The 15,632-nt window shown below is 34.2% G+C and overlaps 3 protein-coding genes and 1 long non-coding RNA gene across 6 annotated transcripts; 3 read left to right on the forward strand and 1 right to left on the reverse strand.

Moving 5' to 3' along the window:
• Positions 1–951: 951 nt before the first annotated feature.
• Positions 952–2,088, forward strand: LOC107403540 (uncharacterized). The gene is made up of 2 exons (XM_016010445.4): positions 952–1,113; positions 1,292–2,088. The coding sequence occupies exon 2, from the start codon at positions 1,349–1,351 to the stop codon at positions 1,751–1,753; it is 405 nt and encodes a 134-aa protein (XP_015865931.1). The 5' UTR covers positions 952–1,113; positions 1,292–1,348; the 3' UTR covers positions 1,754–2,088.
• A 4,171-nt stretch (positions 2,089–6,259) lies between these two features.
• LOC132799685 (uncharacterized) lies at positions 6,260–6,619 on the forward strand. The gene has a single exon (XM_060812131.1). It carries the CDS (start codon positions 6,260–6,262, stop codon positions 6,617–6,619), a length of 360 nt encoding a protein of 119 aa, XP_060668114.1.
• Positions 6,620–10,443: 3,824 nt separating this feature from the next.
• On the forward strand, positions 10,444–12,982 carry LOC107411683 (uncharacterized). Of its 3 annotated transcripts, none has more exons than XM_025070489.3 (2): positions 10,444–11,313; positions 11,412–12,982. In XM_025070489.3, the coding sequence occupies exon 2, from the start codon at positions 11,675–11,677 to the stop codon at positions 12,209–12,211; it is 537 nt and encodes a 178-aa protein (XP_024926257.2). In that variant the 5' UTR covers positions 10,444–11,313; positions 11,412–11,674; the 3' UTR covers positions 12,212–12,982. The 3 variants fall into 3 exon arrangements, with proteins under 3 accessions (XP_024926257.2, XP_015874801.2, XP_024926258.2); XM_016019315.4 differs by having other exon boundaries at positions 10,444–11,138; XM_025070490.3 differs by having other exon boundaries at positions 10,444–11,061.
• A 1,274-nt stretch (positions 12,983–14,256) lies between these two features.
• On the reverse strand, positions 14,257–14,913 carry LOC125420812 (uncharacterized). The gene is made up of 2 exons (XR_007239103.2): positions 14,646–14,913; positions 14,257–14,551 (listed from the first exon to the last, which is right to left on the reverse strand). It is a non-coding gene; the product is annotated as an uncharacterized LOC125420812 (long non-coding RNA).
• Between the last annotated feature and the right edge of the window lie 719 nt (positions 14,914–15,632).

Below are 15,632 nucleotides of genomic sequence, written 5' to 3' on the forward strand. Positions count from 1 at the left end.
CCATGACTCTTCATGCACAAGGAACCTCTTTTATTTATTTTTTGGGTCTGCAGGTTTGAATTTTGAAGTGCTTCATTTACAATTTATCTTGAAATTTGACATAGACTGAAAGAGAATTTCATATCATATTATATGAGATTTCAAAACAGAGTGCATGATGATCCACGTATAAATGGTAAGCTTGCAAGGAAGAATATGCACAACGAATGAGCTGTTGTACCAATCTTAGCATTTGTCTAACCTTAATCATAACTCATCATCTTTTTTACGCTAATTGCTTATCTGTAATGTTTTTTCTTCTGCTTCAAAACTAGTTGAAATTCTTATAAAATAATATTTTACTCGTAACCCATCATCGAAAACATTGCCCAAATTGGTAAAATGTTTTTTAATTTTTATTTTCAACCTCAACCCATGAGATACGTGAAGGATTATATTTTGAAAATATTAGTTTTATTTTATTCGAAAAACCACATTACAAAAAATTGAATAAAAACTTTACAAGGTATTCTTTCGTATGGACGGTAGTAAAAAATGATGGGATCATATCAATTACCAAAAAATATATATAAATGATCATATTATGATGATTGGGGTCTACCATGTTGTGGGTCCCACATGCTGATGGTGGAAAGTCCAGCTTTGAAAATCAAATCAAAACCGTCCACTATATCTCACAAGAAGATTTGGACAATGCAGTAATCCCAATCTAACTCAAAAATCGCATTTTAGATTTCATTTTCTAATCAAGTAATAAGAAGAACGAAAGGGTGAAAAAAATAGGGACAAACACATAAAAGGTAACACAAAAGGCACGTGACCACGTGTTAAAAGTACATTTTATATTTATAATTATTGTATTTTGAAATAAGAAAATAATAATCTTGTATTTATTATTATTATTGATGGAAGTAAAATATTGTATTATTGCGAAGGAATTCAGCTAATATAAAACAAAGAAATCAGACTAACAAAATTATTAAAGAAACGGAAAAAAAAAAAAAAAATAATGAAGAAGCAGTGTGGGTTTGGCTCCTGTGGCGGCGCACTGCCCGCATACTAAGCAACTCTCAAAGGCAGAGAACCCAAGCAAAGACCATATTCATTTTACAGGTTCGTAGAATTCTCACACTTTCACACCCACCTCTCTCTCTCTCTCTCTCTCTCTCTTTCTCTCTCTCTCTCTATATATATATGTATATTATACACTCTCTTTTATCGAAGACCATCTCCTCCTTCTTCTTCTTCTTATTCTTTCATTTATCTGTTTGTTATGCTCTGGTTTTTTCAGTGAGGAGCAAAAACGAAAGAAAACCCAGCATCTGTGTTTCTGTGTCTGGGTGTTTTAATGGCTCTGTTGGGAGAGAATAACCATTGGGACCCGATGCCTATTAGTAGGAGTGAATCGTTTGGTAGTGGGTATTACAACTATATGGAGCAGAACAATAACAACAACAACAACAACAACAACTTCTTGTACAACAACAGCAGCTACATGATGATGGAAAAGAGGCAGCTTTTTCTTAAGAGCTATAAGTTTTGCAGGAAAAAGAGTCTGACTGAGAGGATCAAGAGGTCGTTGATCAGAGTGAAAAGGGTCATATGGCTTAGATTGCGCGCTGCTCGTAGATTCAGAGGGTTGGTCTGTTTCAGACTCAGACATGGCCTTTCGTACAGGAGGAGAAGATTTCTCCGTCTTCTTAACAATTATCACCATCACAGCAAGTGCAACAACTCCTACTGCTTCTGGTAGAAGGACTAACTTCTTCTTTTATTTTTTATTTAGTTTTTTTAATTCTTCTCTTCAATTTGATGGTGATTTGTTAAATTTTAGTACCTTCAAAAGGGTTTCTTTTACCGGGCTAGATCGATCTTTCTTAGTGTCAGACATAAACACAAAAAGTTATGTTACCCTATTACAGTTCTTTCTGTTCTTCCTCTATAAATATATACACATGATGATTCTGTTCTGTTATGTTCTATGACAGCTGTTAATCATCTTTAGATTATGGAAATTCCAAATAATTACTTGTATATATCTGATCAAATTGAGAATCCCAAAATAAAAGCTTATTGTATTATTGTATATATCCCCACTATACATGGATTTGGTTTCTGGGTTTTGCAATTTTACACAAAGTGCGAGGTTTCTATTCCTTTGCGGGGTCATTTGGGCATGAAAAAAAGTAGGTAAAAGAAGGCTGTGGTCCTGTGGATGTGTTTTGGCAAACAAGAGGCAAATGGGAAATGCAAAATTGTTGGTTGACGTTCAAAGTTTGAACTCCCAATGGCTGGAGGAGATGCCCCCAAAAAAGAAGTCAAAGTGATTCAAAGAACCATGTTTGAATGAATGACAAAGCACAAAGTCATGGGTTGGGCGTGACTTTTATTTTTGCTTTGCATGCGGGAGATTACAGTCTTAAACAAATGGTTTTTTTGGCTGTTGAAAATTGATTGCCAACACCATGCTCTTTTTCTAGTGCTATTCCTTTTTTCTTTCTTTCTAGATTTGAGGGCTTTTCTTTTTCTTCTTTTTCTTCCCCTTTATTTTAATCTCCTTTTTTTTTTTTTTTTTTTTTTTCCAGATTACCACATATTTCTTTTTTTGGTAATAAGATTACCACATATTTCGTTCACTGGAAATCGTGTTTTATTATGCAATGCCCTTCCACACTAGTTTTGCGTATGAATCTCAAACAAGGAACACAAGCGTTTGATGTGAGAGGATTACTATCCACCTAAGATGCTAAGGCCCGATGAAATGTTTCTTATCATGAATAGAAGTTTATAATAAGTGAATTAATTTGGTGTATAGAACTATTCTTTAAGCTCTAACTTGTCCATGTGAAAAAGTAGTGATTTTACCACAAGGCTTATAAGATGGTGATTTGTTTCCAAAAATCATTGATTCCATGTGTTTCTAGTGATTGTTATGTGATGCTTAGAGAGTATGAAGATGTCACGCAAGAAATAATATGCACAAAAATAGGGTCCACAAAGAAGCTTGGCAGCCAGTGTTCTGTACCTAGATGTCTTGTTCCAAGCCTCAACCACTCTGATAACTAGCTTATCTAATATTTGTCCCATTTTTTTTTTTTCTTAAATAACATAATATCAAGGATGACTATGACTAGAGGTCTCTCTTACTTTATGTATCATTACATATGGCAAGCCTTCATTAAAAATCTACTTTAATATATAGTTTGAATTAATTGAAAATTTATATAAGCAGCATGACACATGCTCAAAAGCAACCTAACATCTTACAATTTCTTTTTGTTTTTTAATTCCTTTGGGGCTGAAAAGAAAAAGCATCTTTGGGGTCAGCCAAAGGATCTGACAGATCCTTTGGATAGAAACTTATGGTTTTTTATAGCAATACACAACTCATCAAACATGTCACGCAGTTGACCTTCTATTATGTGAGAAACAAGTTAAAAAAAAAACAAGAATCCCTAATCTAATATAAGATTTTTTTTATTTTTTATTTTTGGGTACAACTTATGCACTAATTCAGGTGGAAAAAAGGTTTTTCATTATCTATATTTGAGCATTTTCTTGAAGTTCTCACAAAAAAAAAAGATATATAAATATCTTAAAAATAGAGTGTTCCATAAGAAAAGAATTAGAGTTTCTTTCATACTTAAAAGAGGGTATAAAAAGGATCTTTCAGTGGATGTGAGCTGTCTTTTATGAGGTCAGACTTATACAGCTATACATTCATACAGTAAATATATTAACCTTTGCTACAAAGTCAACCAGATAAATAAGTACTAAAACAATAACGGTAACATCCTTGATAAGAAAATGAAACATGTGAAATATTTTTCTTTGATTTCCAAACTAGATCTAGAACACAATATAATAGGACATTTAACTGCTTACATACTTGAAAAAAAAAACTAAACACACACACACACACACATACAAACTAATTTAGTCTATGTGTTTGATTAAATATAATAAGACGGCATTGGCCGTCTACCCCACAATCTATTGTCCCTTTTGGCTTAAATATTTCACTAAACGAAATAGAATTGCAGGGTCAATCTCATAGGTAGGTGAGTTACACTGCATACACATTGACAAAGTAGTAGAAACCCATAAAAATGCACAGTTTCCGTGGTGGCTTTGGACTTGTATTATATATATTTCCCACTAGTTTTCTGAAGAGAAATAAATCTTGTTTTTAGCATTTGTTGTTAATAACTTAATATTCAGATACGTTTCTGGCTGAATTTAATAAGTAGTTCCATAAAGTCAATAAGAATCTGGGGAGCTCTGAAAAAATCCAAGATGAAAAAGCATTCTGTCAAAATGGGGGTAGCAACTGATGTTGATCAGATAAATGGGAAGGTAGTAAGCTAGAGGTATAGTGTATTGGACAAATTCATGGGATGTAGTTGATAACCACATATGTGAGATTGCCATTTTTGGTTGTGATAGAATTTGTCTTTATTTTACAACATGATGCCATCCTGAGTGGACAGATAAATAGGAAAGGTGGGTAAGGTTATTAAGACTGATAATCATGATAATTGTGGAGAAAGTACCAAAAATAGGTCAGATTATTAAGATTTGGTAATATCTTCCTCTTGTCAGACTGACACAGGTATTCTGGCTTGATTTTTCTTTTTTTTATTTTTTTTTGGCTTAAATTTAAGTTTCCGGGATTAAACTTTTTGATGTTTTTAATGGAAGAATTTGGTACAAAACTAAGATAAGAGTGTCTCTGATGGAAATGCTGAAAGGGAGGATGCTAAAATAAATATAGTATTGGCATTACCTTTTGCATCTTCATGGAGGATGCTGTGTTTTGGCAAGGCCAATTTTAGTGCCAAATATAGCACAAGAAATGACATTACCAACAAGATGTATCCCTAACCCTAACACTGACTTGGTGAGTGGGCAAAGATTTTTGGTAGCATTTTCTTTTGGAAACTGTGCTGAAATTTAACATTAACATTTTAATATTAATATTTGAAAGTTCATTGTGGAAATGCTAAGATTTGAAAATGATTTCATCATCATAATAGTCTTCATATTTTTTACTGGGGGTGCACCAGGAGAGGTCTTTAGAAACAAGTCCCTGAGGAAACAGCGACACAAACTCTACTCTCTTTCACAATTTTCTGTTTTTATCCTTTTTTTTTTTTTTTTTTTTGGTTTTTTTTTCTTCCCCGGTGAAGAATTTGCTGTCTCTCTATTTCTCCCATTTGGGAATAGGAGTCTCCTCTCCAATACTGTTCCGTTGGAAGCATTTATTTTTTTATTTATTATTTTTCTAATCACAAGTCCAAACCACAAAGAAGCCCTATTGACTCAAAGGTGGGCTGCGTAGCCTCTGCAACTGTTAACCCATTGATTAGGTTTGAATTTGGAGTCCTAGACACCACACTTTGAACAAAGAGAAGGGCCCAGCAAATTTTGGGCTCAAGATGGTATGGTTCACCTTTCAATCATTCAAGAAGCCGAACGAGGTCTAATTGGTCTAATTGGTGCTTTAGACTAGACCATAGAATACTAAAAAAAAACAGAAAGAAAATCCCAAAAACGGAATTAAACAAATGGTAGACACTGTTTTGTTCAATATGGGACAAATTAGACCAACAGTTCATAGTCTTGACTCGGTTATGGACTAATCTGCATCATGTACATAAACAAATAAGTAATACCAGCTTTTTGGCTAAAGATCACAACCACATACATTCTATACTGTAGCAAATGATTAGCTTTGATTTGCATTCTAACGTGGAATTCAATCATTGCACATGCTTCCCAATTCCTTTCATAGTTTACTAATTATACTTTTCCATTTTATTAAAAAAAAAAAAAAAAAAAAAAAACCAAGTGAGGGAGAGAGACAGAGAGGAGCTATCTCAATCACTGAGGTTGGTTATACCAGTGATGCTAGCCATGTGTTAGAAAGTAGAAATTCAGGGCATTTTTCTCTCTCTCTCTGTGCCTCTCTTTCTCTTTCTAAATTCAGAGTATTAGTGTAATAAATAATGGTAGCCATGTGTAATATGGAATCTAACACAGGCAATTTTCAGCTCTTTCTCTTGCTTGTTTGTGTTTGAAAGAACATTAAAACCAATTTTCTCGATGGACTTAGTGCACATCCAGTAGTTTTCTTAAACTCTCTACAGAAGCCTAAACCTTTTTCCTATGCCACATATATAGGTTAGCTATAACTTCTTCACACTCACTCCCCTATTTTTTTTTCCTACTTTTATCTGACTTAGACTTAATGCTGAAAATGGGTTTCCAACAAATGGTTGAGGGACGAATCAGATATCGATATGAGAAGCTGAGCAGCAATATGAATATTGAAAAGGTGGCAAGTCCAGGAAGAAGGCATTGGGTTAAGAAAATGAATGGAAGACTGAAAGGTCTTCGTTTATCGCGCTCTAGGAGGCTTACTTTGAAGGTGTTTTCTGTGGTTGTATTGTCAAGCAGGATTGGTAGGATATACACTAAAGTTGTCAACAGGATGAAGATTGAAGGTGGATGCCCTGCTATCATCTTCTCAACTCAATGGGGACTTCCTGTTCTATCTCATCCTTCTGTTAAATGTGGGAAGAAGGTTTCCAATATTGATAGGAAGTTAGGAACTTGACATGTTCCAATTGGATTAAACTATTTGAATTGAAAAGATTAGTAATTTTTATTTTTATTTTTTACCTAATTTGATTTTCTAATTGTCTTTTCTAACAGACAATATGAATGAAATTCTGCAGTTCATCTGATATTATTTCCTTTGGCGTAATGAGGTTTCCTTCTTTGAGTGAAGAAACCAGTTTAAACATGTTTAGAATGCTAGAGTACCAAAAGGGTTTCCAATGTATCATTTATCAAAGGGACTGGGATGTTACTGTTCCATATCTTTGCTGATATTAGCAGTGTGGTTGATTCGAATTTAAGATTATTATCTGCGGAAACTTGGCTTTGCCTCTTGACTGTCGCTATAAAGATGTGATGATTTCCTTTCTTTACTGGACGATTGCTTTTCTTATCTTATTTTTTTTCCCCCCTCATTATTAACATGTAAATCCTAGTTAACATGATTTACAATTTACCAATATGCTATGTTAGTAAGTGACATTAGCAAAGCAATTGAGCTTGAGCCAATGCATTCGAGGTGGATTCAACAGTCTAATATTCCCGACAATCATTATTAGGGCGTGGGATACTTTTTGTGTACAACTTATTAGAAACATGCAACTTTTGACCAAATTGCCTTCTTGGATATCATGAAAAACAGTGCAACTTTCGTAAATTTTTCCAAAGGTTTTTGATTAAGTAGTTAAATGATTAATGCATTTCATAATTAACATGTAGCTTTGTTTTCCTGTTTTGGATCACATATTATTGTTCACCTATATGCTTCCTTTTTGACCCTAACTGGTCTTATGAAGTAGCTAGACTTTTAAGAGTTTTCTTGGATTTCCAGTACTATTTGAACCTCATCGATGAGTTCTTTTGAGAAAAAAAAAATGTTGGAGACCTAGCACTTCTTTAACATGAAATGATGAGGGTACTTAATTTTAACTTTGACTCATTAAGTGTGTAGAAGTTAAAAACTTTTGAGTACTTAATATAAAAAGAAGTGTTGAATCTCTAAATCCTGTCAAAGCACTATGAAAAGTGCTTGTTATCACAAAAATAATCCCCATCCTAAGAGAAGGGTACAAAAACCCCCAACACCTTAAACTATGCACCATGTGGGCATGCTTAGATTGCAGGACCAGTCCAATAAATTGCTGGGTCCTCTTGCAATCACTCAAAGTTGGGCAATGCCCTGGCTTAGGCATGCTGATCATATCATTTCCTCTCTGCAACCACTTTGATGGATTTCAATATCAGTCCAGAGAGGCTATGTAGCTTCACTGTGTCAACTACTTCAGGCTTTAACTGGGAAACAAAATCAACAAAGCTTTTTTGTAATTGAGTAAATTTTTTAGAAGTCAGTCATATAATCAGTGTAAGGAAGATGGACTAGAAAAATGTTTCCAAACATGCCAATACATATTTTTCATACACTAACATTTCAAACATTAGATTTCCACCATTTTTCCAGCATATAAAAGAAAAGGTGAAAATTTTGGTTATTGCAGGATAATACTATACAAATATATAATGTTAAAAAACCATCATAGAAAGATGTTAAACAAAGTTTTTCCCAGTGGTTCTCTGAAGAAGGTTCCTAGTGCATATAAGATCAGTATTGAAGGAGTCCACCAAAGCTACCTTTAGAGGCAAACCTAGTCATGAACAGCGAATAAGAATCTTTCAGGCTGAAATGGGGCAAAGGGAAGTATCCTATCTTATCCTTGCTGCCTTTCTTCTTCCCCTTCTTCGTCAAGCGCCTCAGCCGTGGAGGTGTAAGGTTTTCCTCCACTATCTCTGGCTCTTCCTTGATGGTAGCTAGCTTAGTCTTGAGTATTTCTTCAATGTCTTTCCAGGAATCAGTCCTCAAAGTTTTCCTGCTTGTACAGGGCACTGCCTTCCACATCTTCCTATATGCCCTCCTCATATTGTGCACCCTACAACAAACTTTGGCTTTGAATTCAGCTTCACATTGATCAAAAGCTATGTGTGATTGACACACCACCAGATCATCTTCAATGCTCTACTCCTTATATTTATGATATAAGAGAGGCACTGGGGAGGATCCAGGAAAGCGGGTATTGAGTTTGTATTAGTTGGAAAGGTATAGCAGTTGAGAGAGGGGCCAGAAGGGCAAGCATCTAGCGCCCCCCCCTTCTCTTAAAGTACTTAGTGGCTTTGTTTCTTTACAGCGATGGTTCAATTATAAGGTAGGGGTTTTGTTTGATAACCTTTCTTTTGTCCTACAATCAAACCTATATGTCCCTCTTCTTAAGAAACCATTAAGATATAAGATAAGATTCATTCTTTAGTTTACAAGTTTTTTTTTTAGATTCATTCAATGAGCTTTAAGGAGACATGTCTGCAACAACTTTGATAGTTTCCACTTTGTCGTATATTATATGTTTTTAAGTTTTTATGATCATGATATATGCATATGGATTAGGGAGGGAAACTTTTTTTAACTCCAAGCCTTCTCAAACCGAGGATCAGGATGTTAACAACAATGACCATTGTTTTATGGACTGTCCCTAAAGGAACGATTACATAAACTCTAAAAGCCACTTTGTCACAAATTACATAAACTTGAGGGAAGATATATCAAATTGCAGTAAAAAAAAAAATTCCCTTGAATTCAATATACTGTTTTTTGGCTAGAAAGTTTTTTTAAAGAGACTATATTTGAATCAAAGGTAGAGTTTTGATAGAGTGATGACCTTATTCATAAGTAATGGTTTGAGGAATATGTTGAATAAAATTATGGTGGAATAAGATAGAAAAAGCATAGTTGGTAAGCACTTTTTCTTTAACAACCTGAAGCACATTACAAGCTATTTAAAGTTTGATGTAGCGTTGAACTGATAATTAGATTTGAAAGGAGATAATAAAACTTTGCATGAACTAATTATTATGTAGGCAGACCATCTCCAATCTTCCAGCCTGTAAACACCCACCTAACTTTGTTTATCCTCTTAAAATACCTCTTATATCATTGACAAAAATGATATAGAAAATCAAATCATTCTTTTAGTAGATCCAACCTAATTTATTAAAATAAACACAAAGAAAAGGTTTTGGATACTAAGGAAAAGCTTGTAGCTTTAACCCGAACTTATAATTGCCTTTTTCTTTTTTGGTGTATCAAATTTATAATTGCTTGTCTTCTGCCTTTAAGGTTAAACAGAATGAATATATAACATTATCAACATTATGTTATCCATGCCTTTTTCGATGTGGTTTTGCAATGATTAAACTGGCATGAGGCTATTTCTGATTTTTTTTTTCTTTTTTTTTTTCCTTCTATCCCCTATTTCCTCCCATGACTCGAACCCGTTGCCAAATGGTTTTATGGGGACATTTTTATGCCACTTTTTTGTTTATAATTCAAATATATATATATATATAATTTTTTTTAAAAAATTTAAAAGATAATTAGATGATACAAAGGTACCTTTATATTTTACAAAAATTATATTCAAATTTAAAAATATGTGGTATTCGAAGATAAGAGAACAGGAAAATTTGTAGGTGTCGTTCCAGTAAAACATTTGGTTTTTAGTTTTTGATTTTTCTACCCAAACATTTGTAATTTGTTTAACTCATATGTTTATCATTAATGATAATTAAAGTTTATTAAATATCTCAATTCACAACAAATTTAAAAAAAAAAAAAATTAAAAACCAAAAACCAATATGCTACCAAATGATAATAAATGAAGCAATATACGTGTATTACATGGGAAAAAAACTCTAGTTCACTGCTGAGGTTTTGGGTATTCCTTGCACACATCAAATGCCACATGGCAAAGTTAGCCCACGTCAGATGGTTACAAAATGCTGGAAGAAAATGTTTTAGTTTCGGTTTCACGGCGTCTCTCTCTCTAGCCCCTCCACTTACTCCCTTTCTTTTCTTTCTCTCTCGTCTCTGCAAAATCCTGGAAAAAGTTTTTCACTTTTTGCAAAAACAAAGTATCTGATAAAACAATTAAATGGCACTTTTTTCCCCATAAAACAAATATTTCTTAAGTTTTATTGTCTTCTAAGCTTTCGTTTCAGATCTGTTGATTGTGGGCTTTCCATTATTAATTTGGTTTTTCAATTCAAGTGGTTGGATTTTTTTTTTTTTTTTTTTGGGTTTGAAGAAAAAATATATATATTTCTTTTTGCTGGGGTGGTGGGTTTATTGATTTGTCTGAGACATAGATGTTAGAGAGAGAGAGAGAGAGAGAGAGAGAGAGAGAGAGGAAGAGCTAGGATTAGATTTAAAGAAGGAGAATGGAGAAAAACATGCAAGCAAGATTGTAAAGCAGGGAAGAGAAAGAAGCTCGGGAAATGTGATGAGCAAGAAAGATGATATTGTTCCTTGAGATTTGAAGTCCAGAGGAGAAAAGGAGAAGCAGTCCGTTTGGTAGAGAGAGAAAGAGGCGTTCGGTTTGTTTGTTTATGTGGAAGGTATTCCACGTGTCATACAATCATAGGCAGGAGTATAAAAAAACTCAGTACTCGGGGAGTACTAGAGTTTTTTCAGGGTATTACATGTTTGCATATTATTTATTTATTTATTTTTTTTCCTTCGGTCACTCCTCACTATACTTTCATTTTGGACCCAAAAAAATATTTGATCATTTTTGGGCCTTGTTTGCCGACTAAGCAAGTCCACCATCATACGTGAAACACGTAGCTTTTGCCTCAATGATGATTAGTGTAAACAAACAAACCAACTTCGTTTTTTTGTTTTTATACAAAAAAGTTAATTTTTTTAGCAGTTCGAATTAATTGGTGTCAACTCTGGGTGTTGGCAGGAACAGGATCTCCTTTCTCCGATTACTTTGGCAAAGAAATCTTCGACCTTCACTTTAACATCTCCCCCTATTCCCCGCAAAAACTTTCAATTTGATTCCGCTTCTCAACTGGGTGGTTTTTGTTTTCTTTATTATTCCCTCTTCATTTTTATACATTATCTACCAAAAAAGTTTTTTTTTTTTTTTTTTTTTAGATTCTTTTTGGGTTTTATGGGTTTGATAAGAAATTTTTTTTTCTACCTATTATAGATAGATAGACGTTGATGTCTGTGTCTGATAAGGAGATCTCCAGCGTTGGTATTAGTGGTGGTGGTGGTGAAGGTGGTGGTGGGTGTGGAGGTAATGATGGCGATGAAGACGACGATGAGAGTGGTTGTGTTTGTGGGGTCCATGCCAACGAGGATCGCAGAACGAAACAGAGAGGGTATGGCTTCGGTGGGTTTGGAAGAAATTTGGGAAAAGCAAAGCAGGTGGTCCTAAATCCATTCACCAAAGCAAGAAAGCATCTTTCCATTAGAAAACAAAAAAGGGCATTTCTTCCTTCTTCTTCTTCTTCTGCAGCTCAAAATGCTGTTGCTTCTTCAGGAAATGGGATTGGAGGAGATGGTGGTTCTGGTGGTAAAGGTTGTTACTTTTGTTTCAAGCGACCTCTAACTTTGGAATCACCAATTGGGTCTCGAACCAGTGATCCAAATGATCCAGATTTCACTTATGATATGTTGAAAGTTCTCATTGAGCAGAGTGATTTCTATTCCAGGGAATGCAATCCCCACTTAGATATTGATTCCATTGCTGACTGAGGGAGCTATTTGACCAATATCATCTCTATTGTTGATTCTGCATTTTTTTTTTTTTTTTTTTTTTTTTTTTTGTTTTCGATGATGATGATGCTATTGTGTGGTTGTTAAATTTGAGAGTTTTTCTCGGAAAGTCTGAAGAGATTAGAGAAATTTTGGTGTTGAAGAGAAGTGTCAACAGGTTTTTTCAAATTAGAACCTTTCTTGTTCACTGGTTCATGATAATGGGTTTAGACTTTCAATAGGATTACGGAAGAATTTTGGTTTAAGCTGTCTTAAATTATATGCATTGAGATTGAGGAAATTTGGCTAGTTTTGATGTTGTTTTCAAGAGGTTCTGTCAAACGATGGCTTATAGAGAACAAAGCTTGGTCGCCATTCCGTTGTTTTGTTGGAATGGAATGGAAATTCATATTCAACTTTTTCATTTTGTTATGGTTCACAAAATCTTATATCTTGTGCTTCCTTCTGAAGAAGTTGAAGATAATTGGATTAAATTGCTGAACCAGGTGCCACCATAGTCAGAAGCAAGTTGAAGCTGTGTAACCAAAGCAGGGCTTGTATGTAAAACGAGAATTCTTTCAAGTTTAATTTTTCTTTTGTTGGTCCAAAAAAATTCAATTAGTATCTGATTAGCATTTCATTTCATTTTGTATAGTTCGGAAACATAACCCATACCACGAAGGGTTATTTTTACATGTAGATTAATAGAATGTAAAGTTACACGTTTCGAATGGAACAATTAAGTGCAACTTTCTATTTTCTTGTTTAAAATAGTTGATACTTCGGAATTGATGCTATCACTTTTTGGAGGATTCTAAGTAGTAGTAGTTTAAGTTCCATCGAGCAGTATCACTCTATACAGGACTTTTAGACACATTTCATATTCTTTAAAATGGAATAAGTTCCTCTCTCTTGCTTGGTTTCTCAGCTATTAATTAGGTTTATTATTGGGGAATCTTTGGATGATGCTGGCAGAAATGTAATCCATCCTACATACAGTTTGGAGACCAGTGGAAATACTGAAAATACAATGGAGCTATTTCTAATTGTTATTTCAAGTAAATGTCGAAGTATAGCATGGTGAGTGTAGTTGATCTTGAAAAAACTTTTAGTGCATGGTAATCTATATCTAGGGAATAATGGTCCAACTTACTTCATATAGCTATGGCGCCAAATGAACTTCCCTATGTTATTTCTATGATTTGCTAACTGTAATCACACTTAATAGGTTTCTGGGATAAGGAATTGCAGCCATCAGAATTACCATCTATGGTTCTGAGGGCATTTTGTTTTTTATAACATGCCTAAATATTTGATGTTGACTGTTTCATTTTATTGTGCAAGTTGCTGCCAATTACCCTCTCTAGTCTAGCCCACATGGTGATGATTTGAGGAAGGGAATTTATCAGGGCTACGCATATATATCTGAGAAGTAGTGTGAAATTGAAATGGTTAGGGTGTTCTGTAGGCATTTGGCTTGTTCTGTCTATTATATCATCTTTTCCAGGTACCCGAATAAGTTTTCAGATGTGCAACTCATCATTTATAGTTGAAGCATATTTAGTACATGATTAAAGTCATTGTTTGGTGAAGAAATCATTCCTTTACTCTCTACAGGCCCTTAGCAGATATCATAAGTTGATTTTAAAAGCTTGATATGCATAATATAATTCTTGATCCATGGATTTCTCTATTCCTAGTTCCAGGAAACCTTTTCTTGAATTTTGTGGGAGACAAAGCAAACACCTATAGCTGTTAATGAGATATTTTCTTGAGTATGAGAAGATTTTGATTGCTAAAATCACCATAAGAGTATCTTATAGAAAATTATTTGATTGCTTAAGCATGTAAACTTTCTGGTTTAACAATGCAAGGAAGATCTAGTTGTTTACTGATTTTTTGAATAGCCTCTTGCTGTGTATCTGCAATTCTAATATGCATGTCTTTTATAAACTTAAGAGGCTATACAAACAGGATGTCGTTTAGAAATTAACCTCTCTATGTTTCTGTGGCTTAAATTCAGATAAACATAAGCAGCTTATAGATGAAAAAGGGTTTGATGGATATCTAATTTTTGAATTCATCACTGCTAAGACTGACAGAATTCGTGGATGAAAAGGGGTTTTGATGGATATGTAATCTTTGAATTCATCATTGCTAGACTGACAGAATTCATTTTCTTTCAACTCTGAAAGTGAACTTGGATGCCCAATTCGTTAAGTTCATGCACACTCTCAGCAACATAAACAGTATTTGATGGTCATTCAACATTGAAAGGCGCACTTGGGAAAGTGGAAGTAATATTGTTTAATCCCTTAACAGCATTTAACCTGCAAACACCTGATAACAACACATCTTTTAGACATTTTCATGGACCAAACTTATGTCCTTGTATTGAACCATAACATAGTTCGAATGGTATTAACACTCTTACCTAACCCAACCATACCAATTATGCAATTGAGCTGGTCAGAAAAAATCTAGACAAACCAATCAAACTGGTTAGAGCAAAAAAAAAAAATAATAAATAAATAAATAAAATGAAAATGCAATCTTTCTTACTATTCATAATTTATTTTCTTACCAAACTGATATAATTGGTTTGATAAAAATATCTAATCGAACCACTAATCCATGTACAATGCATGTAATCCAATTTTTGTAAGTTGGGTCTGCATGGAGGTCTGTGGGCTAGGTTAGGAGCAAAAAGAAGACAATTCTCTTTAAAATCACGGAAGTTTTGCTAAAACCCAACAACACCAAACAAAGCACGAGAAATTTGTTGATATTTGTTTATCCGAAATCTCTTTCTCTTGTCCCCAAAAAAAAAAAAAAAAAAAAAAAATTTTCCACTTTTACACATACAATTGAAAAATTAATCCAACCCAATTGAAATAGGATCAGATACAATTAGCACAAACCAACCTTTCAATGAATTCAAACCGAATTTTTCATGTCCCCAACTATAAACGTACACCTAAAATTCAGTCAGCAAATGGATAAAAAAAGAAAAGAAAAGGAAAATGGCGACCAGAAATTGCATGTAGGGATTAAGAAGCATGACAGAACTGGAGAAAAAAACAGTTGGGATGGGAAGGAGAGATTCGTTAACGGGGGACAGATGAAAGGATAAGAAAAAGCGTAAAGGGCGCTAAGCATGGAAGATGGACCCTACAAAGGCACAGAGACTGAGAGGCTTTAAACAAGAAAAAGGAAAAATGAAAGTTATGGGCAAAATTGGCTGGTGGTGGCTCGGAACCGAACCCCGAAAGGCCAAAAAAACCAAAAGGGATTTAGCTCAGAAAATTGGGTAAAAATGTTTGTTTGACGTATTTCGGAACATGGGAGTCCATGAATTTGATACAATAAGCAAACAGGATTAGGGTTTTGCACGTGACTCGTCATCAGGACCATAACGCAA

The sequence above is a fragment of the Ziziphus jujuba genome, chromosome 10 (genome assembly GCF_031755915.1).
Source record: "Ziziphus jujuba cultivar Dongzao chromosome 10, ASM3175591v1".
Taxonomy (NCBI): Eukaryota; Viridiplantae; Streptophyta; class Magnoliopsida; order Rosales; family Rhamnaceae; genus Ziziphus; species Ziziphus jujuba.